Source organism: Musca vetustissima, unplaced genomic scaffold, assembly GCF_032173495.1.
Source record: "Musca vetustissima isolate MV318-11 ecotype Yass unplaced genomic scaffold, APGP_CSIRO_Mvet_v1 utg57102, whole genome shotgun sequence".
Classification (NCBI taxonomy): Eukaryota; Metazoa; Arthropoda; class Insecta; order Diptera; family Muscidae; genus Musca; species Musca vetustissima.
Window position 1 is genome coordinate 66,404 of NW_026881122.1, and position 24,143 is coordinate 90,546.

Here is a 24,143-nt window from a genome sequence, read left to right on the forward strand (position 1 = left end):
TTTTGTATAATTTTCATTTAAATTTCTTAGAGGTTGTTGCTTGGTTGTTTGTTAAAAAATATTGATTATTTTGTTTGAGAAAAAATTTAGTTTGAAATGTTTTTCAACCTCTAATCCAAAAAAAATTGTTTAATTTTTGTTTATGGTAATTTTCCAAAAATTAATTAAAATTAAAAAAATATTGGAATTTTGTTTTTCTTTTTTTTTTAGAAAAAGAAAATACAAACAAATTCATTTGTTTAAGCTTTGAAACAGGAAATTTTTGTTGTAATTTGTTTTCCAAAGGAAATATTTTGGTTTTTTCATTTTCAATTCATTGAGATTTTGTTTTGTGGTTTCTTTAAGAATTCATACAGTATTGAAGAAAATTTTTGATAAATGCCTATCATATTCCATTTTTAAAAATACATGCCATTGATTTCTTTCAAAAAATTTAACGTCTCTAATTGGGTTTATTTTCAATTTGGCATTTATGAACAATTTTCATGCATTTACTGTATTTCCATTTTGTCTGGTCAAATTTATGTGTTTTCTTTTAATTTTCTTTTTTGTTATTTTGAAGAAGCTTTAATCTTTTCCATATTATGTTCTTATTTCTTTATCATCTTCTTCTTTTGCTTCTTCTTTTGGCTAAAATATATTTAGTTTCATTTACTTGTTATTTTTTTCATTAATTACAAAGGTACTTCATGTTTTTTGGTTTAATTTTTTAGAACAGTTGTTTTTTGCATTACTTTGTTCTGTGGGAATTTTTACTTTTCAGGTTCAAGTTTTGTTCTTTTTTTGTTGTAATAATTTTTTTGCTTGACATGTCCAGGGAGAAGGAATTTTTCATCCATTTCTTTTTTAATTACATTTTTTCTGAGGGAAATCTTTTCGTTTTTTCTTTTATCATTAATATTGGTCTTTGAAATTGTTCTTAATTTTCTTTTCGTTTAAAAGTTTTTCTTTTCCCGTGTTTTATTTTCATATTTTATTACTTTTGTTTCCAATTTTTTATTTTCATTTTTTAATATTAGTATATAGTGGTCTTCTTGATTTTGTTGTTTTGTCAAGCCAATTTTAATTGTTTGTTGTTGTTATATTTTTTATATATTATTTGTTTTTTTAGTAATAATCAAAAATTAAAAAATAAAAATTTAAATCAAAAAAGTTACTTAAGGTACTCTTTGTTAAGGGTTTATAATTTTAACAATAATTTTAAAAAGAAGTTCAAAATTTATTTTTTAGAGATATTGTAGATATCTTTTGAATATTTTAAAGATAAGTAAATATTTAAATGGTTTATGGAATAGAAAAATTTTATTAGAAATTTTCGAATGGAGATTTCATCATGAGAACATTAAAATATATAAGTGTTAAACGTGGTACCATTTTATCCAAATTGGATTATGAACAATGGGAACTAGCGGAACTGATTTTACTGAAACTAGTTCACATTAACTATCGGATGCTAGGAACTATTTCACAAAAGGAACCATCGATACTAGGTCCGGTTCTTCTGTTCATCTAGTTTCATTTTGCTCTAGTTGCTCTTGTTCGCTTAGTTCCTTTTCATCAAATCGTTAATGTACATCAAACAACAATGGAAACTATGTAACTAATTTAACATGTTGGGTCGTTCTGGGACGAACTAGTTCAATGCAAATAAAAGTCCTGTCATAGGTCCGGTTCTTCCCTTCATCTAGTTTCCTTTTGCTCCAGTCGTTCCATTTCGCCCGCGTTTTCTTAGTTCCTTTTGAAGAAATCTTTCATCTAGATCTCAACCGAAGTAACCGACGCGTACCAATGAACGACTGAACAAAAATTAAATATGGATCTAAATAAATAATTTAATTGCTTTTGCGAAGCTAACTGGAAAGATTCGAACCATTTTATTTATTCTCTCATCAACAGTTTCTTAGGAAGAATTCTCAGTAACATTCACACATAGTAATGATCACTAGTGTTATATAACTGTTTTGATTTCACTAGTTCCATCATCTATTTCATTATTCTCTATTTAGTTCGTTGTTATATTGGTAAACATTCGCCTCGTTCATAGTTCACTACCAAAACCTATTAATAAACTTATCCAGAAAGATCAGCTGCTTCTCCAGTTTGCTGTCAAATTTTCGTTATTGCGAATTGACTTCACATTATGATAAGGCAAAAAACCGTTCAAATTGTTTACATTCAACTTGTATAAAATCAGCTGGTTTTTGTTTTCTTAGTGACCTTATTAATAGGCCTTAGTTCACTACCAACTTCACTGAATGAACATAAAAAATATTGCTGTTCTTTTTTATTTAATGCAAATATATTTTTATAAAAATATATTTGTAGTTTTGGGATATATGGACAATGGAAAGCAATATATTTCATTATTCTCCTTTCCCGAACTATTCGTTCAATGAATAAACTGAACATTAGGGAACTTGTAAATTGACCAAGTTCAAACTCTCTTTTCAGGGAATCGTCATGAACTAAAAAACTTCATTGGTTTACAAATTAGTTGAATAATTTATGTTCCGAAGATAAATCTTCTAAAACATTTAAGATCGTTTTGAATTTTATGTTGCAGATGATATGCAGCAGAAGGATAGTAATTTGGATTGGTGGAACTAGTCCAAAGGAACTATTCTGTAAAAGGAGCAATCAGAAGTACTAGGACATGTTTTATCGTTTATCTAGTTCCTATTGCTCCAATCGTTATTTTTTTCAATGAAAAAATTGAACTTAAAGGAACTTTGGGAACCTAGCTTCAATTGTTCATGAACTAAACAACTCTTTGGATTATAAAATCAGTTGAATAATTTATGAAGATTTATCTTTCAAAATATTTAAGATTGTCTTGAATTTTATTTGCAGATGTTATGCAGCAGAAGACAATTATTTGGATTTCAAAAAACAAAGAATTTCTATTATGTGTTGGAACTAGTCCAAAGGAGCTATTCTGCAAAATGAACGATCAGTACAAATTCCTATTCATTCGTTCATCTAGTTTCAATTGCTCCAGTTGTTAATTTTTGCTCTAGTTTACCTAGTTCCTTTTGATCCAACTGTTCTCCGTTGGCCGAATTAGCAGATGTGTACCGATTGAACGATTGAACTAAATGAATAACCTGGCTCATTTTATGGAGCGAATCGAAATTGGTGGAAGCATTGAAATTACATTATTATTGGGCATCTGAGAAGAATGAATGACGTTCCGAATTCAAAATTACTGAATTGAGTATTTTTATTTTAATCAACAATTGTTTTTCCGAATTAGAATTTTAATTTTAGAGGGTTTCCTTTTATTTTATATCTTCAAGGAATTTAATTTAGGCACCTCAGAAGAGGTAACATTCCGAATATAACTATTTCGCAAATAAAAATGTTTTTTTTTTTTTTTTGTAAATTTGTAAATAGATCTACGGAACATTTTTTGTGTACAAGTTTCTATACTGGTGTATTTGTTTGTAGGCGTTGTAAATCTACAGAGTAGCTTTAGAGCCGAAAGACGAACAACAAAATATGACAAATATGTCTGAATCATTTATGTGTCAGTTTGCAATTCTTTGGTTGGATAGCACGAATTATTCCAATCGATTTTCGAACTTTAAAGATTGTAGATAATAATTATTACTTTCACAATTTTTAAATTTAAAAACTTAAAAAAATGCCAAATTTTTATTATTTTAAATATCACAAAAAATTAAGAAGAGAAATGAAAAATATTTATTTCTCTGAATTTATTTTTAAAATTACGAAAAAACTTATTTTTAAAATTATAAACCCTTAATTAAGGGAGAACAACATAAAAATCTATAACTTAAATTAATTTATTAAAATAAAAATATTAAAAATTATTCGCTTTTTCATTAAAACTAAAAAATCTTTATAAAAATATATTAAAAAAATTACTTTTCTTGTTTTTTAAATAGAAAATAAAATAAAAAATACTTTTTTCTTCTACTTCATCAAGATCATGGTACTTTCAAAAGCTCTTGTTGTTGTCGATTTTTTTTATGAGCAGCAGATTTTTGTGCTTTAGTTGTTGTTCTTGTTCAATACATCCGGCCAATTGTTCGTTTGGTTTAATTTTGTTTGCCGCCCTTTTCAACTTTTTCTTTTGATAATCTAAAATCTAAATTACATTTACTTATAAGTTAATTTAAAAAATAATTTCTATAGGTTTCTTGTTCTTTTTTTAAATTTCTGCGTTAATTTTCTGTGCGACCTGTTACGCCATTTGTGTTTCGTTCTTTTTGGAGTTGGTAATTGTTTTTCTTTCATATTTTTTTCTATTTAGAGCTATTTGTATTTAAAAGTGTTAATAAATTTTCTTAAAACATAAATTAATAAAAAAATTAAAATTAGTTATAAAACAAAATAATAAAATCTTCTTATAATGGATAAATTATTTAATGGAAAAAAATAATTTTTATTAAAATCCAAATAAAACCTAAGGATGATATTTTCCGGATTTCTGGTTAAGTCGCAAAATTTAAAGATGGTGTTGCTGGCGTATTTAATAATGATGGTATGTTATGTACTCTGTTGCTTCTCCAAATGCTCATCTTCTTCTTCTTCTTACTGTTGTTATGGTTTTAAATTTCACTTGACGAGGGGGATGTATTTGTTTTGTTGTTGTGGTTTTTTAATAAAATTTATTAACATTTTAAATCAAACGCTCGCTGTACCATATTCAGAAATCGGTATTATTGCTGGCAATTTCACTTTCCGAATCTCCCTCGGCGGTTGTGGGTGGTAGCGCCAGCGACATCTGTTGGCCAGCCAGGGCCATTGATGGTTCTGTGTTGCGACGTTTCATTTTATTTTTGACTTTTTTCAACATGGTCGCCTATGTTTGTATTTTTTTGTAATAATTTAAATAATTAAATATTTTTGTAGGGGTTTAACGTCCGGCCCACACATTTACATTTTTAATTATTTTCAATTTGTCATTTTAATTTTTTGTTTAGATTTTTTTTGGATTGGGAAATATTTTTTTGTAAAAGAAAGAGAAAAAGAAAATATTTGTATGTTTTTAATTTTCTATCAAATTGCGGATTGTAATAAATTAATTTTAATATTTATTTCTTTAGATATTTGAAATAAATTATTAATTAATTTAAGAAAACAAATTAATTGGGTGCAAAAATTCGCCATTATTTTTTTAAAACGTTTGTAAAAGAAATCAAAAGTTAGTTTAAAGCTTTAATTAAAGAAACAAATATTAAAAATCTAAAATTTTGCAATAAACGAAACTAAATAAAATTTACGAAATAATTAAACTAAACTTAAATAAGCAAAAGGCATATTATCTTCAGTTAGTATTAGTATTTAAAATATCATTTTTGATGAAGAAGTTAGAATTGTATCTAATGAAGCAAATACTAGTTAGAGGTGCTGTTGATATTTTGCTTTGAGCACTACAAATAGAAACATTTAATGTTTCTTTAATGAATAATATAATCAATATTATAATTATAAGTTTTAAAAAAAATTAAATTAACAAACTCAATTTGAAATTTAAAATATTATCTTTAAAATTTGAGAACGTCTAGTTCAAAAAATGTATACTCAAGTTCATTTGGAACAGTTTACTTTTAAATTAAAATCATTTGACGGAACTAGTTCGTTTATTCATTTAGTGAATAATACATTTGTATTATTATAAATGTTACATTTTTATTTTCCTTTATTTTAGACGAATATAATATAGTTAGTAGGTCAACACTGAACTGGTTGAAATATTGAGTTTTTTCATCTCGTTCAGTTCTTTAGTTCTATTTTGATAATCGAGTTCATGTTTCACGATCTAAATCCATGGACTCTTAAACGTTCGATGCCTTAAAACTTGGCGATGTAAATTGAAAAAAATTATTTAAATTTTTCTGAGAGTACCACAATTGAAAATACCTGTAGAGAGTGAGACTAACTCAGAATCCACCGTATGAAACGACTCAAGAAAAAATAAGGCAGATACCAAAAATTTCTAACTAGATATGCAAAGTCCAAACGTTCAAATGCCGCTTCCGGCTCTTAAAATGTCAAATCCACAATATTTAAAAACAATATTTGAATTGACATTTGAAATCGAGTGGATTTTTTCTTAATTATCTCCTCTCGTTCCAGGATATATTAGCATTTTTCGATCCATGCAGGAACTGAATTACACCTAGTTCATATGTTCGTATCCGTGAATTGGCATTGAACTACAATTTTTGATTAAACAAAATCGAAAATCGATCACCAGTTCGTCTTCGGACACATAAAGACACAATTTTACGAGTGAATCACGGCTATGGGCTTAGCAAAATTGCGATCTGTTAAGATCTCGCTTAACAACGCATGAGTTTGAACTAGTTCATTGGAACTATTCCGAGAAAACGACCGCATAAAGACACAATTTTACGAGTGAATCACGGCTATGGGCTTGGCAAAATTGCATTCTGTTAAGATCTCGCTTAACAACGCTAGTTTATTGGAACTATTCCGAGAAAACGACTAGCTTAAGTTCTGTTAAAGAACTAATTTCTTCTAGAAAATGTACGAGGAAGATCGATACCCTCCGTGCATTATATTGTCAAACTCTAGAGAGAAGTGCAATTGGTTCGTGAATAAAAAAGCTACATTTCGGTTAGTCTTCGGATGGCTCACAATAAATACAAAGTCGTGTATGATTCTTCTAACAATCCGCATGTTTAAAATAATAAATTACACGAAACTCTCAAGGCTAAGTGGGCCTACACATAATATAATCATCTAATAGAATCTGAAATCGACATTTAAAACCTAAACCAAAAAATACCTAATTTACAAATTATCGTGCCTGAATGCACTAGTTCATTTGGTACTGTTCCGAGAAAAGAACGATCAAAATTAGTTCTAGCTCCAGCTCATTAATTCAGATTTCACATTGTTAAATAAATTAGTCCCTGAACGCACTAGTTCATTTGGAACTGTTCTGAGAAAGGAAGGATTGAAACTAGCTCTAGCTCCAACTCAATAATTCACATAGTTCCCTCGTTGGTCTAAAAAACGAGATTCGTTCTTTCTTGTTTATTATTCAAATGTTATCACATTGTTACATAAATTAGTCAATTTGATTCTTGCAGTAACTGTTCTGAAAAAGGAACGATTGAAACTAGCTCTAGCTCCAACTCAATAATTCACATAGTTCCCTCGTTGGTCTAAAAAACGAGATTCGTTCTTTCTTGTTTATTATTCAAATGTTATCACATTGTTACATAAATTAGTCAATTTGATTCTTGCAGTATCTTTTATGTACAGGAACAGACCATATGAGAATAAAAATAAACATTAAAAGAGAGAGATTGAAATGATCTATCCAGGAGTCGGAACTATATGATGCGTAGGAATTAAATTTAGGAACTAGTTTCTTTCAAGAAAAGAAACGAGTATGATCGATACGCTTCACTCCCTGAACTATAATGAACTAAAGAACTGAATGTCTCATAGTTGCATTTAGTTCAATCGTTCTGCCAATCATTAACGAAAATATCTATATAAACGGTTGAATCAAAAGGATGTAAAGGCAAACAGGAATGACTGAATCAAATGAAACTAATTGAACGAAAGAATCGAACCTAGTTCCAGTCGTTTCTTTTGCGACTTTCTTTTACGAAAAGAAACGAGAAAGATCGATATGCTACACTATGTGAACTATAGAGAACTAAGGAACTGTGAATGTCTCATAGTTCCATTTAGTTCAATCGTTCTGTAAAACATTAACGAGAAGATCAATATGAACAGTTGAATCAAAAGGATTCTAAAGCAGAAAAGCAGGTATGTAAACAAACTAAATAAACGAAAGAATCGGACCTAGTTCCGGTCTTTCCTTCTGCGAAATAGTTTCTTAAAACTAGTTCTTTACGGAAAGACCCAACTCTTGTGAACTAGGTTGCTCAACTTTAGAAAGACTTGCAGTTGGGTCGTGAATATAAATAAAATCTCTATTTCCCTGTTGAATTTTGATCGATTGGAATAAGGATGTTGTTTTATAATGAATTTGAAAATGTAAATAATATATTTCGAAATAACCCCAAATGAACAAGGTGAATAAAAAGTCGAGCCTAATTTCTGGTTCGAAATAGTTCTTCTGAACTATTTCGTTCCGAAACGACATAGTTCTAAAATTCAGTAGGATTCCGTTTCGCAATGAAATAATTCAAAGGAACTAGTCAGAAACAGGATGTGTTGTAACTAGGTCCGACTTTTTTGTTCGCCAAATTCATTTGGTTGCAATCGTTCATCTAAATTTTTCCAATCATGGAGTGTACCATTGAAATATCGAACCAAAAGGAGCTATGGAAAGAAATTAATGACCTAGTTCTCTTGTGGAGACAAACTACTGAAGCGAACTCTAATGGATTTATTTTCTTCTAGGACTGTACTGAAGAAAACCTTAACGTTTGTGATGATTTCTTTTAGAGGTTTTAAATTTTTAAATAAGTCGGACAGAATTTATTTAAACTGATAATTCTTCACATTCCATCGTTTTGGAATAACTTGTTTTTACGCATGGGAAAATATATTTATGAAAAGGTCCAAAAACAGATTTTTATAATAAGGCTTAAAAAACAACTGACATACAGAGCATTTGGAATTTCATAAAAATTATGAACATTTTCGAAACAAGATCTTAGACAAATAGAAAAGGCGAATTTGAAATATGACTACAATTTATTTTTTTAAAAAATTAATTAGTAATTATTGTTATTTTTTAAATAATTATAGAAACCATATGATTTAAATTAAACGTTTCTAATACTAAATTACTTGAATATAGCAAAATAAAATATATAATAATAAAAAAATAATTTAAATTAAATAAATTATAAGAGAAAAAAATAAACAAAAAATGATGGAAGTTTTGGGTGGTGAATTAATTTTTTATCTAATTTAGGATACACTGATTTCCAAACTAATTTCGAATTGAAAAAAATAATTAATATTAAAAATCTCTCATATAGTCCCGTTAATTTGACAAACATTCTTTTTCCTATTCAATTTCATATAGATTTGTATTTTTTTTCAGAAAACACACTTTCATTTACATTCCAACTAACAATTTTCAATTAATTGGCTTTGTTTTTTTTTTTTTAACTTTAATAAATGCTTAATTTATTTTATTTCAAAAAATGGGAATTTATTTAATTTTTTTACAGTTTATTGTAGTTCTTCTATTTTGTTATTTGGAATTTTTCAAATTGCCTTGCAATATGGTTAATTATTTTGTTTTATTTAAATACTTTTATTGGTGTTTTATTTGTTGTTGTTGGTTAGGTTTGTTGTAACTTTTATGTAAGACCAAGATTATTATTTTTGAATTATAGTTATTTATATATTATTTTATTTTCTCTTAGGAATTTTTTTTCTATATTTTTCGCGATTTTTTGAATATTTTTTTTTATAAAAAACACGAGAAAAGAAAACATAGACCGGACGGACGCGACCTCTATGTATTGCTATTGGGTGTCTGTTGTTGTTGTGACTGTTGCTGCTGCTGTTGTTGTGCTTGTTGTTTTTGTTGCTCCTGTTGCTGCTGTTCCTTATCCTTGTCTTTATTTTCCTTTTCATTGGTATTTCCCACTATGGCCAGAGCAGCTGCCGAATTGGTCATTTCCGAAAATTGTTGTGGCTGCTGACCCGTAACCTGAGCCACAATTTGCAATGCCGTCTGTGACGATGATGTAGCTGCAGCTGTCGACGACAAACTGAGCACAGCCGGTGAAATATGGGGCTCGGTTAGACGCCGTTTACTCTTAACTTTGCGTAACATCCAAGCCTAGATTTGTATGATGAAGAATTATATTTATATTTATTGAATTAGCCTGAGAAATTATTGATTTATTTTTTGTTTTGTTTCAAACAGGAATTTTCTTTCGTTTTTTTGGAGGGGGAATAATAGTGAAATAGTGCTCTGTACCTAATCCAATCACGACAATATAATTTTGAATTACAATTAAAACGTATAACACCTCTTTAAAATATGTAATTGCATTCTGTAATACAAATGTTCTGTAAGAATATCTAATTTGTTTTTTTTATTTTTAGGGATTTTTTAGAAAAATAATCATAGAATATAACTAGACACAATATTGCTGCAATAATATATTTTTTATAATTTTTTGGTTTATTATTCAGAAAACTTTCTTTCTAAGATTTAGTTAAAAAGAACCCCACCCATTCGTGAGCTGCACCATGTTGAAGACTTGTTACTTTGCATATATTTGAAGACTTACAGCCTGTTTTTGTAAAATTCCAAACGAACGAATTCGAGTGACTTACGGCCAAACCTTTATTTATGTTTATAAATGTTTTCTGAATCAAAAAAAAAATAAATGACATATTTTTCAAAACCAAGGAGTTTGGTCGTAAGTCACTCGAATTCGTTCGTTTGGAATTTTACAAAAACAGGCTGTTAATGGAAAAGAAAATAAATTGTTAAATTGTTATTTTGTAGTTGTTTTTTGTAATTAAATAAAAGTTCTTTCACTCGACGGCGAGCATGATTTCCGATCACTGCAACATCAATTACAAAAACTCCAACGTATTTCGAATGAGTACATGTCTGGCTCTGGTATAAATTAGGTTTATTAAATCCGCAGAAAAATTAACCAAATGGCGGACTTATGAAATTTGATTTTTGAACCACAAACCATGTTAGGGTGTGTCCCCAATATTTTAGCTCAGATTTTTCCAAAAAGTTATGCCTCAGATCAGAGACGCCAGAGAGGGACCCCAAAATGATTTTTTTTTTACACTAAATTTATGTTTCCAAAAGCGATTTATTTAAATTTTTACTATTAATCTTAGTCTTAGGCCTTTTTTTGTACTAACAAATCCATTCTAAATAAACTTTTAGATATAGTATTAACACATTGCTGTTTCAATACCAAAATATTGATATACATATACCAAATAATTTTATATGAGAGCTACCCTAAAAAGTGGAACAATATTGATAATTTTTAGTATGAAAATTTTCTATCCAATGAGAATGATCCAATATATCCCATCCCAAACATCCTAAAAGCCTTAGCAATGTTTGTACAAAATTGCAGAGCTCTATCTTAAATATTGCGAACTCTATCTTGATTTCAATGGGTCACGGGTAAGTCAATACAGAATTTTATTCTGATCAAGAATATTTGTACTTTATGTGGAGGGTATAAAAAGTTCGACCATGGGGTCTGCATTCACTGGACTTTTATACGGGGACTATGGAAAAATAAACTTCCAAATCTCACAGACACTCAATTTGGAAAACTGGTCTACAAAATTCACACCGAAATTTAAGCCGTTACATTGTAAGGATGTTATGAGGCAAGATTATGTCACCCTCCAAGATCCCGGAATTCCACATTACAGCCACTTCGCTATGTTGGGGACTACACCAAAATATGGCCTAATATTGAACATTTTCTGCCGAGTTGTTTTTCACTATGCAAGAAGCATAAATACAATAATTTCGATGAGAAAAATTTGCCGATCACTTGAGACATAAATGTGTACCGATATTGATAGATTTCCTACTACCCAATTAATATACCCTTCATACAATGTTTGAGTTTATAACAAAAACGTTGTTAGTTCGACCGGACCGATATATTTATACGCTCCGCCATGCGATATGCACTCTAAATTCGAGACCTTTTTATCAAGCTATTAAAAAAACCGGGCAGCGGAGCAGTATAGAAGCACGGGGCAGACAATATGATATCCTACACAACTTCCACGAAAATTTAAATTTCTGTGGTACTACATTCTGAGCTTGGGCAATATTTCGCGATATTTACACCCTCTTGACCGACTAGAGGTCAACAAATATTACTAATATTCAGTACAACCCTTCTAATTACTTGTCCAGATTCCCCCACCGTGGGTTGTGTTGTGATGTTTGGCTTTCAATTGTAGTCTATAGATCGACTCGAAAAAAAAAAACACAAAAAAAGTTTTCGGTCCTCTTCACCCCAATATTATTATCTGATAATCGCCGAAAATTATAGGCGTTGTCCTTGTCCATACCAGGATTCTCATGGAAAATTAAAAAGCCCTGTAGTGTGGTAATTGGTTACTAAATAATATATGAATATTTATGTGTAACTCCCACATCCTAGTACATACGATAATATAATTGGTATCAACTTAAAGGTCAACCACTCCTCTTGGATATACTATCAACTTCTCGGGTCTATGTCTTTAAGGAGTAAATATATAATTGTTCACACAAAAGTCAGGGTCCATTTGACCCGCTAAATATTGACCGATATTTATCAAAACAAACATGCTTATTTTTTGGCCTGATTCCCTTCTCCATGTAAAAATTCGTATGTTTGGCCCATAATTGCGGCCTCACGAGCGACATTGGTCCATAATTTTGGCCTGATCAACTCAGTCGAGATATGACGAACGTGGGTTTAGGACTTATATTTCGCGGTGTTACAAACTATTGTATAGGGTATTAAAACTATATATATATATTTAAATTACAAACTTTTGGGACTGCACAAAGCTATAATACCCTGACAACATAGTTGTGTAGGGTATAATAAGTTTTTATACACCAAGAATCCGGAGTTTGGGAATTACAATTTTTGGAAAGATATTTATCACTGAGATCAGATTTTCCTTCAAAAAGGTATTCTAAAAATATCGATATTCAAGCACAGTTCGCATTTGAAAATTATTCTTCAAATATCCACGATTTTCTTTGAAAAAAATATTCTTTATAAATCAACGATTAATTCTTGAAAAATTAAACTTAAAATCCAAGCTTTTAGCACAGATTTTAATTTAGTACTGGAAAAATATTCTTAAAAAAATCTATGCTAAGTCCTCAGGTAGACCAAGAACTAATATTCTAAAAGACCTATGCTTTTTGGTCTGTTAGTAATTTAAAAAGATATTCTTTAAAAAATCCAAATCTTTATATCATCGATAGTCCTTCCAAAAATACTTTTAAAAATTCACACTTATTGATCGAATGGTTCTTTAAAAAATATATTATTGAAAATATTCAGGTTTATATCTTATACTGCCCTTAAACATATTCTTAAATAGTCCAAATTGGTGGTTGTGGTATTTTTTCAATATTCTTAAACAATTCTCACTTGTAGATCTGATTAAATTTATTGCTCTTATAAAAATTCTACTTAAAAATAGCAGGTCTTATGGTGTTTTAAACTATTTTCATAAAAATGTTTAAAGACTAAGATATATGAATTTTTCATAGGCTAGCATGACATTAAGCTAGTCTATGAAAAATTGAGATCTGTGAGTCTTTAAACATTTTTCTTAAAAAAATCATGTTCATTAGTCTGAGAGTGCAGCATAGTGTCTAGTTAAATTCGTTTGATTTTGATTCAAATTTTTGTTTGTTTTTCTTCTTTTTTTGTTTTCAATTTAAAAGGGAAGTTTCAAAATATACATAACATTAAATTACATCTTGGCAATTAAAAAAAAACATACATCAATTATACATCAATGTATTTGCATATATATTTTTGGGATTTTTGTTTTTGGCATTTTGTTTAATATTGTTTTTGTTGATACTGAAGTTTTTCATTGTATTTGCGAATAGATTTGATTTGTTTATTTTGAAAATGTTTATGTTTTCACTTTTTGTATGATTAATAAACAAAAAAGAGGAACGAACTAATTATAAATAATTAAATAAAAAGTAAATAAATACAAAGTATTTCAAACGAAAAGCAATGTAACCAAAATAAAATTGTAGGCTTTAAAAGGCAAAGTGTTATAACTAATAAGTGAACTAAAATATTTAACAATTTGTTGACGGCTTTAACAAAATAAACTTAGTAACAAAAATAATAATAACAAAGCTTAAAAAAGTCTACTTAAAAAAGGCTCCAATCTAATAAATTTATTTGTACTTTGCTTCTTGATTTTTGGGGGCAAAAACAACATGCTTTCGCAAAGAAACATGCAGAAATATAAACTCAAAATAAAATTTGAAATTGAAAAGGAGTTCGAGTTAAGTAAACTATATTTTTTCTCGAAAAAGGTAACAGCTTTAATTGGAAATTGTAGTGAACACTTACCCTTAGAGCAGATTTTAAAACCACAATATCACCGGAACATTGTACCCATGGTTCACCATCAACTTGCACGGGTAAATCTGAATATAAATGCATTTTTATGTGGCCACCCTAAGAAGGAAAAAAAGAAAAACATTTATTTAAAATAAGATGAAATATTTAAACATTCTGGGTAAACATGTCGTTCGGCCAGTCCGAACTTTTTATAGCTCCAGCCTTATGAGTTCTGAGGGTGTATATTCTTTGTTATTATAAAAAAATGTCTCATCAATTTTTGGTTTTAGAATCCAAGTTTCTTTGAACCAAATCCATTTCAGACAATTTGGAGTCGATTTGCAAAGGTTCATCCGCCCATCTGTCTAGCTGGCTGGTGCGCACGATCACTCTCGAAGAGTATAACCGATTTCATCCACACGTAGATTTAGTTAGAAGTTGGGAATTATCCACCACAAAATGAAGATGGAATCTATCAGTCCACTCCTTCTGACCCACAAAGTGTCAACATTATGGAAATCTGTAAATCCTATATCATTTGAATTGAGTACAAGCTTTGCACATCGTAATTCTTTCATTAGACCTCAATTATGACCTACTTTTCACATCGTACAACTTTTACCAAACCCGAAGACAGAATTCATTCATTTTTATACTCTTCACCACACTGTGGTACAGGGTATTATGTCATTGTGCATGTGTTTGTAACAGTCAAAAGGAATCGAGATAGACCCATGGTTCCTTTTGGGGATATGCATAGAATCACTTTCTGAGTCGATTTAAGCATGTCTGTCCGTCCGTCCGTCTGTCTGTCGATGTTAAATTGTAAACAAAGTACAGGTCGCATTTATAATCCGAATTGGATGAAATTTGGCATAGGTCACTTATTTGGCCCAAGGACGAACCCTATTGAATTTGGGAAAAATCGGTTCAGATTTAGATATAGCTCCCATATATATTTTTGTTAATAAAGTACAGGTCGCATTTATGATCCGATTTGGATGAAATTTGGCACAGCTCATTTATTTGGCCTATGGACGAAACCTATTGAAAATCGGTTCAGATTCAGATATAGCTCCCATATATATTTTCGTCCGATTTTATGTAAATGGTGCACCAAAGGCCCTATATATATTTCGATTTGCACGAAATTTGGCACAGCATAATGAATTAGGTCTGGAATGATGTGTGTTAAGTTTCCTGAAAATCGGTCCAGATGTAGATATACCTCCCATATATAGTTTTTTCCGATTTTATGTAAATGGTGCACCAAAGGCCCTATATATCTTCGGATTTGCACGAAATTTGACACAGCGTAATGAATTAGGTCTGAAATGATGGGTGTTAAGTTTACTGAAAATTGGTCTAGATTTAGATATAGCTCCCATATACATTTTCGTCCGTTTTTTTGTAAATGCTGCACCAAAGTCCCTCTATACCTTTCGATTTGCACGAAATTTTGCATGGGGTACTGAATTAAGTCTAGAATGATGTGATGAATGATCAACGGGTGTCCGATTGATATTTGCTTTAAATTGATTTACATATGGTCTGTTCCCGTACTACTCCGATAACACTTTTTTCCTTTATGATATCGAAGAAAATAGTAAAATCTAGTAGATTCTTGCAGTACGGGAACAGACCAATAATTTTGTCCCATTGTAAGAAGCAACTCTATATCTGAACAAATGAAAAAATTTAGTATATCTTGCAGAATGACATGTTTATGGATCCATCTGTTAGGATTCATCTATTGAATATACCCAAAGTGGTGAATGGTATCATATAGTCGGCCCCGTCCGACTTTACTTCTTTCCTTACTAGTATATTTTTTAAACCTTCCCTACAGGAATCAAAATTTGTAAATCCAATATCCTTTACTCACCTGGGCAATGCGATTTGCATAGCGTATACCCGACTGGATTTGTCCCAAATGCACAACACCCGTGACGCCAACAATTTCCAATAGGCCATCATAGTGATTTGGTGTTGAGAAACGATCATCCTTATCGGGACCCCAGGGATTGGCACCACTGCCCCAACTGCAATGCAAATTTAAAATATTATTTTTTTTTTTAATTCAAAAAATTTGAAAATTGTATTATCGACCCACCTTAATATATTCAATATAATAATACCCTCACATGGTGGCAGCTCAACTACCTTGCCATCAACCTCCAAATGCAATTCCTTTTGCAAATCCTTTGTACATTTGCGTCCGCCCATCATTTTGCGTAGACCCATCTTCACATAGACGCCCTTATTGTGTAGACGAGAATTAAATTTGAAGGGATTCTCCATACGGGCATTGTGAAAGTCCAGACAGAGATCGGCATCCAGACCAATGCCGAAGTAATTGTTCATGACAAAGATTTGGGTATTGTCTTCGTTTTTGGTACCCTCACATTCATCATCGCCGGCGCCTGTAATAATTTTTTTAAAAGAGGAAATAACATTTACAATTAAATAATTTGTTTTTTCTTTTTCAAATAGATTTTTAGTGAAAGAAATAAAGATATGTTACAGAAAAACAAAAAGTGTTAAAATATAAGAAAAGTAAAGTTTATGACAAAGTGTTTTTATACAAACTTTAATGGAGATTTAACAGATATTATGGACTTATTGAGGGTGGTGTTGGTTCTCCTAAATAATACAACAAAGGGGAAATCCAGCATGAAAAACTTCAAATACTTCGAATCAGGTATGAGGGGTTGGGTAGTTGTTGAGTTCCGACAAGTTGCCCGGGAATCCCAAATTGTGTATACCTTTTTACTCGGAAGGACCTCATATATGTTTCCTTTATAGAAACGAGTAATATAATAAAATGTACAAATAATAATACGAAAAGTACTAAACAGTACTAAACATTCCGATTTTTAGAAATCCGTATAACAATCGTTATAAAAATGTACTAAATAATCTTTAATCTTGTCCTTTTCTATGTGAATTCCTCTTGGTATGTAGGATAGATGTAAGGAGAAGGATTCTGGAATTTGTACTAATATGTAAAATATGAAGCATAAACATCGACTGAATTGGACTTCAGAATACCTAAAATTGGTACCCACAAAGGGACAGATGTAAGGAGAAGGATTCTGGAATTTGTACTAATATGTAAAATATGAAGCATAAACATCGACTGAATTGGACTTCAGAATACCTAAAATTGGTACCCACAAAAGGGACATTTCTTAATAGATTATATGTTTATGGAATTTTATCAGTTTTTTTTTCAGTTAACAGTAGCTTAGACCGTTCCATAATATTTGTCAATTTATATAACTGTATTATGTGTTATTATAAATAAACTATTTGCATGCATGTCACAAAAAATAATAGTAATAATATGTTCAGACATACATATGAATAATTGCATACTTAACAGCATCGTAATATTTATTATCTTTTTCTTTTGATTTAATTAAACAGGTGAGAGTGCATGAAAAAGTCTACAACTAATGCTGGGGATTTGGTCAGAAATATAAAGGATAGACATTGTAGAGGGTGACGTAGGGAATGATAGATACCAATCAAAGGCTCTGGCTTTAATATGGTAAAGCCCAAGCTGCCCTGGTCATGACATTAAAAATCTGCTAGAAGATTTCAATGCAAAAATCGGAAGGGAAATGGAAAATCCGGCCATTATGAAGAAATATCCGACAACGGAATGAGGTTGATTGACATCGAGGATGCAAAAAAACATGGTAGTTAGCAGCACCAGATTCAAGCATCTCGATATACACAAGACCACCGGGATTTCTTCCGATACACACAGCGTGTTGAGGATCTGGAAAGAACATTTTGCAAAGCTTCTGGTATCAAATAGTAACGGTGAAGAAGATACCGCAGAACCAATAAGAGATGACGGTATAGATTGTATACCACATAGCCAAGATGAGGTCAGAATAGAAATTAATCGGCTGAAGAATAATAAAGCAAGCAGGTGCCGATGGATTGCCAGCCGAACTATTCAAGGCCGGTGGTCAGACGCTGATCAGAGGCATGATTGGAACCACAGAATCCTGTGCACAAAAAAGGAGACATGACGATATGTGCCAACTATAGAGGAATTAGTCTCCTTCCCATCGCATATAAAGTGCTATCCAGCGTGCTGTGTGAACAACTGAAGCCTGGGGTCAATGGCATTATTGGACAATACCAATGAGACTTCAGCCCTGGCATATCCACCATAGAATAGATTTTCACACTGCGCAAAATCCTGGAAAAGACCTACGAAAAACACATTACACATATTTGTCGCATTCGACAGCCCTATCCTGCAAAATAAATATTGCTATACAGAATAACCAAGGTCAGCTGTTAATGTAGGAGAGGACCTCTTGGAGCCCTTTAATACCGAACGAGGATTCAGACATGGTGACAATTTGTCGTGTGATCTGTTTAATATCCTGCTGGAGAAGGATATGCAAATGTGATATATGCAAATGTGAACAGAAATGGCACTCTGTACACCAAACAGCATATGTTACTCGTCTATCGTATTTGAAAACTACATCTTAGAGGTGGTGAAGGTACCGCCATAAAGAAAACTACGAACATCAGCTTTGAAATCCGGAGGAGAATAGTGTTGGCCAACAGATGCTACTAGGGTCTGAGCAAGCAATTCAAAAACAAGCCTATCTCCCTACAGACCAAATTCACATACTACCGTACTGTTGTATGGATCTAAAGCATGGGTACTTTGGCAAGCAGATGAGGCAGCTCTTGGAGTGTTTGAGAGAAAAATGCACCGAATGATCTTTGGGCCGATCTGCGTCGACGGGTAATATCACCGTCGCATATAAAAGCAAGCCAAGTAGAAGACAACATTTTGGAACATGGTATTTTAAATTGATAGATCTGCGCACAAGGCCGACGCGCCTGCAAATCTTTTTTAAGTTCGGCTTATGGAACAAATGATCTGACACAAGCCAGCTAAGTAAGTAGACATTACAGAAGACATTCTGCCTCCAGAGAGCCCATAGAAAATATAAAAACCTCGTCCTTAGCGAAGAAAACTTGTGGGAAATCTGTAAACTCTATAAAAACCTCTTAAACGGAATTAATTTATTTATATATGCAATTGAAGGTTATATTTGTATACCCTGCCCCAATGTTATGGGTGCTACGCCATGGAAAATTGTGGCCAGAGAAAAACGGAATACAACACAGAAAGACTGTCAGGTTTGAAAATTGGGTTAGCAACTTGATCATAATGAAAAGCAGTGAGCGAAGCAATATAGTCGAAACTAGGGCCGTTATTGAAAATCTTTACCTGGTAAATTATCTACCCACTTTTGTGTGATAAATGACAAAATTTGTATTCTATAGCGTATATATTTACCCCTGAAGGACATAGACCCAAGAAGTTGATAGTATGTTCAAGAGGAGTGGTTGACCTTTAAATTAATACTAATTATATTGTTGTATGTGCTCGGATGTGGGAGTTACACCTAAATATTTACAGGTATCTCCGTATTAGTATATTATTTAGTAACCCATTATCACTCTAGAGAGCGGAACTATAGCGCTGATCGCTTTGAAATTTTCCATAAGGTTCCAGTTATGGTCAAGGACAACGCATATAATTTTCGACGATGATCAGATAATAATTTTGGAATGATGTGAACCGAAAATTTAATTTTTTGTGTTATTTTCGAGTCGATATATAGACCAAAATTAAAGCCGAAAGGGAATCTGGACAATAGCTGTATTGTACTCTAATCGGGCAAGATGATGCAAATATCACGAAATATTGTCCAAGCTCGGAATAAACATCCGCAGAACATTTGAGTCCGTGGTAGTTGTGTTGGGTATTGTATGGTCGGCCCCGTCCGACTATACTGCTCCGCTCACTGGTTTTACTTTTGTAAAAATCATTTAAAATTTCTTAAGCGAATTGGGAACGAACTATGATTAGTTTAAAAACTTATAATTGAAATACTATGGCCAAAGCGTTACATTTTTATGCCTCGCTACTGTTTACTAATTTATGGGGTCTCACTGGTGAATATGGAATGACAAAAATTAATATACACTCCACATTTCATCAATAAAATACACATGTATGCAATATATTCATATATAGGCATGTATAAAAGAAATTATATAAAACAAAAATGAAAAATAAGGCATGCAATATTTTTTAAATATTATGTTAAAAATAATATCAAATTATTATTGGAAAGCAAAACATCTATGATCACATCAAAACTAGCACAGCATTGTTCATCCATTAAATTTTGTTTTTTTATCATCTTCTTTGACCAATTACTTGTCATAGATTTTTTGTATTTTCTCTTTTTTTTAATTTTTCAGTTTGTTTCATTCATTGGTTTAGTTTACACAAAACATTTATGTCATTTACAACAACAACAAGAAATAATTATACAGAATGTTAAAAAGAAAAATATGGAGAGAGAGAGGGGAGGTTATAATGCAAATAATATCACATCATCATCACATGAAGAATGCTTCATTTTTTCAATAATTCTATTTACAATGTGTGATATATCTCCTCCTCTCTCACGGCAATTGACATATAGCAAGGCTTTCATTTAATTTTTTAATTAGAATTTCAATTACAACATTTATCAGTCTCTGTTCAGAGAGGACGGCATATCAAGGTCATTAGTGTTTAATATGGCGCACACACACACACAAACACACCACTTTTCGTGTGTTAAAACACAAAATTAAATTTCTTTCAAATCACATTGAATTCAAATCAAAATCCATATACAAATAAGTATTGTATAAAAAAATATGTAGTAGTTGTTTCAAAAAAATATGTACGATTTTGTATCTGGTTTTTGTAGATATTAATACAAAATTAAATATTTAACAAAAATATTGAATTGTTTTTTTAATTCGTACACATTTTTTTCTAATATTTGTTTTGTTTTTTTCTGATTTTGAAAGAATAATGTAGAGTAGACAAAACATAGAAAGATATATATAGAGAGTATATATACGAATATATATATATAGAGAGAGAGACAAAGAAAAATTTTGTGTAATCAAAAGACCTGATTTTTCACTCGATGTAATGGCCGGTTCTTGATGATGCTGATCTGTTTGTTGCGATAGATGTGCTTGATGAGCCTTCTTCTTCTTACCGGTTGTGTTCGTGGGAACCTTTAATATTTGTTCCTCGGGTTTCTCTTCCGGATGAAAGACAACAGTCCAACGATCTAAGCGTATATCTTCAGCTTCGATTACCTCACGCAAATAGCTAAGGGGATCTTGATCGCCTGTATAGCCGGAACCCCAACAGAGGACACGGGCCAAATCGTTGCCTAGATTTTGGAAAAAAATTAAAATTTTATTTCTATTCATATTTGGGTTTAGAAAGATTGTTTACTTACCAGTTCCTAGCGGTAGAATGGCACAGGGTGGACTTGAACATTCCGAATCTTGTCCCACATTATCTAGACATTGTAGAACCCAACCAACGGTACCATCACCGCCACAAACCAAGATCTTATAATGCGGTATGTGACGGAAAACGTATAATCTGAAAATTGCGAATAAAGATTTAGTATTAATAATTTATGGAAGGTGTATCTAGAATATATAATTTGTATATAAATGTCTCATCAAGGAGGAGTTCTGCAACTATGAAATCTCTTGGTGGAATTCCATCTATGAATATTTGCAATAGATCGCATAACAACTCTTCTATTAATAGACGAAAAAGAGAAATTTAAGAAGCGGGTATATTATTCGGGTCGATAAAGTGATAATAAATCGCCATTTTTGAAGTCAAATGTGCTACCGCCCACAACAACAACCTTCAGCGCCAGACATCACCAGATGACCCAAGAATACCAGATCTGACGATACAGATAAATAATCTAGTAAACCAGCATCGCATAGAGATTTGGATGAGGCATCTTGATAATTGTGAAGGTGGTTCACACAATCTATGGGCTGCAATTAAGAGTCTCACGGGAGCCAAAACAAATGGAGGAAATGTAGCTGTAAGTTTCGATGATACCATTGTATCGGATGCCAAAAGATGCGCGCTTAAATTCTGCCAGCAATTCGTCGAACATCCAGCAGAGCAGAATAAGAGCAAAAGAGCAGTACCCAGGAGAGCGAAAAACTTGCAAAAGGAAGTTCTCGTACAATTCACGCCAGAGGACATTAGCGCCAACATCCAAAAGGCTAAACCATCTAAAACCTTAGGGCCTGACGGCAACTCGATGGTCATGCTCAAGCATGTCGGCCCAGAAACAAAGTGTTATTTTGCACACATCCTGACTCTTTCCGTCAACCAGTCAGTGATACCGGAGGTTTGGAAGAAGGCGAGAATTATCCCGTTGCCAAAACCGGACAAATCGGCTAGTCGGGGAGATTCATATCAACCTATCTCCCTTCTGTCGCCACTAGCGAAGATTTTGGAGTCCCTCCTGCTGCCATCCATGACGGAGAACCTAAAGCTGGAACAACATCAACATGGCTTCAGGAAATCACACAGTACCACCACAGCTCTCACAGATGTCGTTAATCATATTGTCAATGGCCTCAACAAGACAAGACCTGCCGAGCGGACAATTCATGTGGTATTGAATCTGTCCAAGGCGTTCGATACAGTCGACCATGCCATCTTGGTTAACGACATCTTGCAGTAACTATATATAACTATATAAACGCCAGGCAGGCATATGTTGAGTTCAGGGGACAGAAATCGAAAAGCCGCAAAATAAAAATGGGTGTCCCGCAAGGAGGTGTTATCTCGCCCTTGCTATTCAACTTTAACATTTCTAAATTCCCCTCCCCTCTAGATGGTATTAAACGTAACGTATGCTGACGACTGTTCGATCTTTGCCTCTGGACTAGATGTATTAAAGATCGATGACAAAATCAACACTAAATCAACTTGTAGATTTCCCCATCTAAATCAACTGTCACTATATACACATCGTGGACTAAGGCGGTACAGCGGCAACTAAACATATCGATCAGTGGCAGGACAATTCCAACGGTCCAGAATCCTAGAATACTATGTGTCACCTTCGATAGCCTCCTGACGTTCTTCAGACACGCCGCAACGCTGAAAATAAAAGTCCAGAAGCGAAACAAGGTGCTCAAAGCCATCTCGGGTACAACATGGGGTAAGGACAAGGAGCTGCTTCTAACCACTTACAAAGCTGTAAGTAGATATGCCCTTAACTAAGCTGCCCCAGTTTGGACTTCGTTCATCAGCGATTCGCAATGGAGAATGCTTTAAACCACCCAGAATAATGGCCTACGTACCGCAGCCGGATGTATCAACATGACGAGTGTGGATCATTTGCTGCAACATAATGTGTTGCTCATTAGACAGTTCCTGGATGCCATCTGCCCACACATCCCAGCCACCATATAGTGGTTAAGGATCAGGATCAACAGTAGACACATTTTCAAATAAAAAACTAACATCATTTCAGGGAAAAGGAGACAGCCAAACTGTTACAACAACAAGAACAGGCATTGCCACATTTTAATTTACTGATTCATCACCTTTGAAGGGTGAACCATTCACTTGCACAATTTGTCCGATTCACTTCGACCAGTTTTGTTTTAATACTCTTACTTGGAGTGAGAATCGAAGTGTTTCCCTCTACAGAAACTCCATTAAATGCCTCCTACCTATCTGAGACGTTTCCACGATAGAGGGGTCTACGATCCAAAACGACCCGAGTCTTACTCGGCCAACGTCTGTCACCTCAGCCCATTGTGTAAAAGCAATAGGGCTGCTACAACAACAACAACCTATCTGAGACAATATTTTCAAAAAAAAAAAGAAATCAATACTTACCCCGGTAACGGTCCACCATTTTCCAAATTAAATACTTGAAATGGATTCAGCAATTTTCTAAAGTTCGATATTAACTCTAGACCTTGGCAACCGCCTGACTTAACATTTACAAAGACTAGCAGAGGATTTATGTCGGGTGGCACCATACTCGGTTCAATGTTCGGCAAAAGCATTACCAACAAATCTTTGCCATCCCAGCGTACTTCACGCAAAATATAGAAAGCTCGTACCTATACGAACAAGAATAGAAATTACTATTTAAATCTTTCAATGTATATCACATTTAC

At 32.4% G+C, this 24,143-nt stretch overlaps 1 protein-coding gene across 1 annotated transcript in view; it reads right to left on the reverse strand.

Annotated features, from left to right (window-relative positions):
* Positions 1–4,672: 4,672 nt before the first annotated feature.
* The window catches only part of LOC133327171 (uncharacterized), a gene marked incomplete at its 5' end in the record, with an annotated part of 35,087 nt that continues 15,616 nt past the window's right edge, over positions 4,673–24,143 (reverse strand). The window contains 8 exons of the mRNA XM_061535737.1: positions 4,673–4,828; positions 9,512–9,781; positions 14,061–14,168; positions 15,937–16,093; positions 16,165–16,474; positions 21,080–21,349; positions 21,419–21,567; positions 23,857–24,086. Coding sequence (XP_061391721.1) covers positions 4,673–4,828; positions 9,512–9,781; positions 14,061–14,168; positions 15,937–16,093; positions 16,165–16,474; positions 21,080–21,349; positions 21,419–21,567; positions 23,857–24,086 — 1,650 coding nt within the window. The remainder of the gene's footprint in view (positions 4,829–9,511; positions 9,782–14,060; positions 14,169–15,936; positions 16,094–16,164; positions 16,475–21,079; positions 21,350–21,418; positions 21,568–23,856; positions 24,087–24,143) is intronic.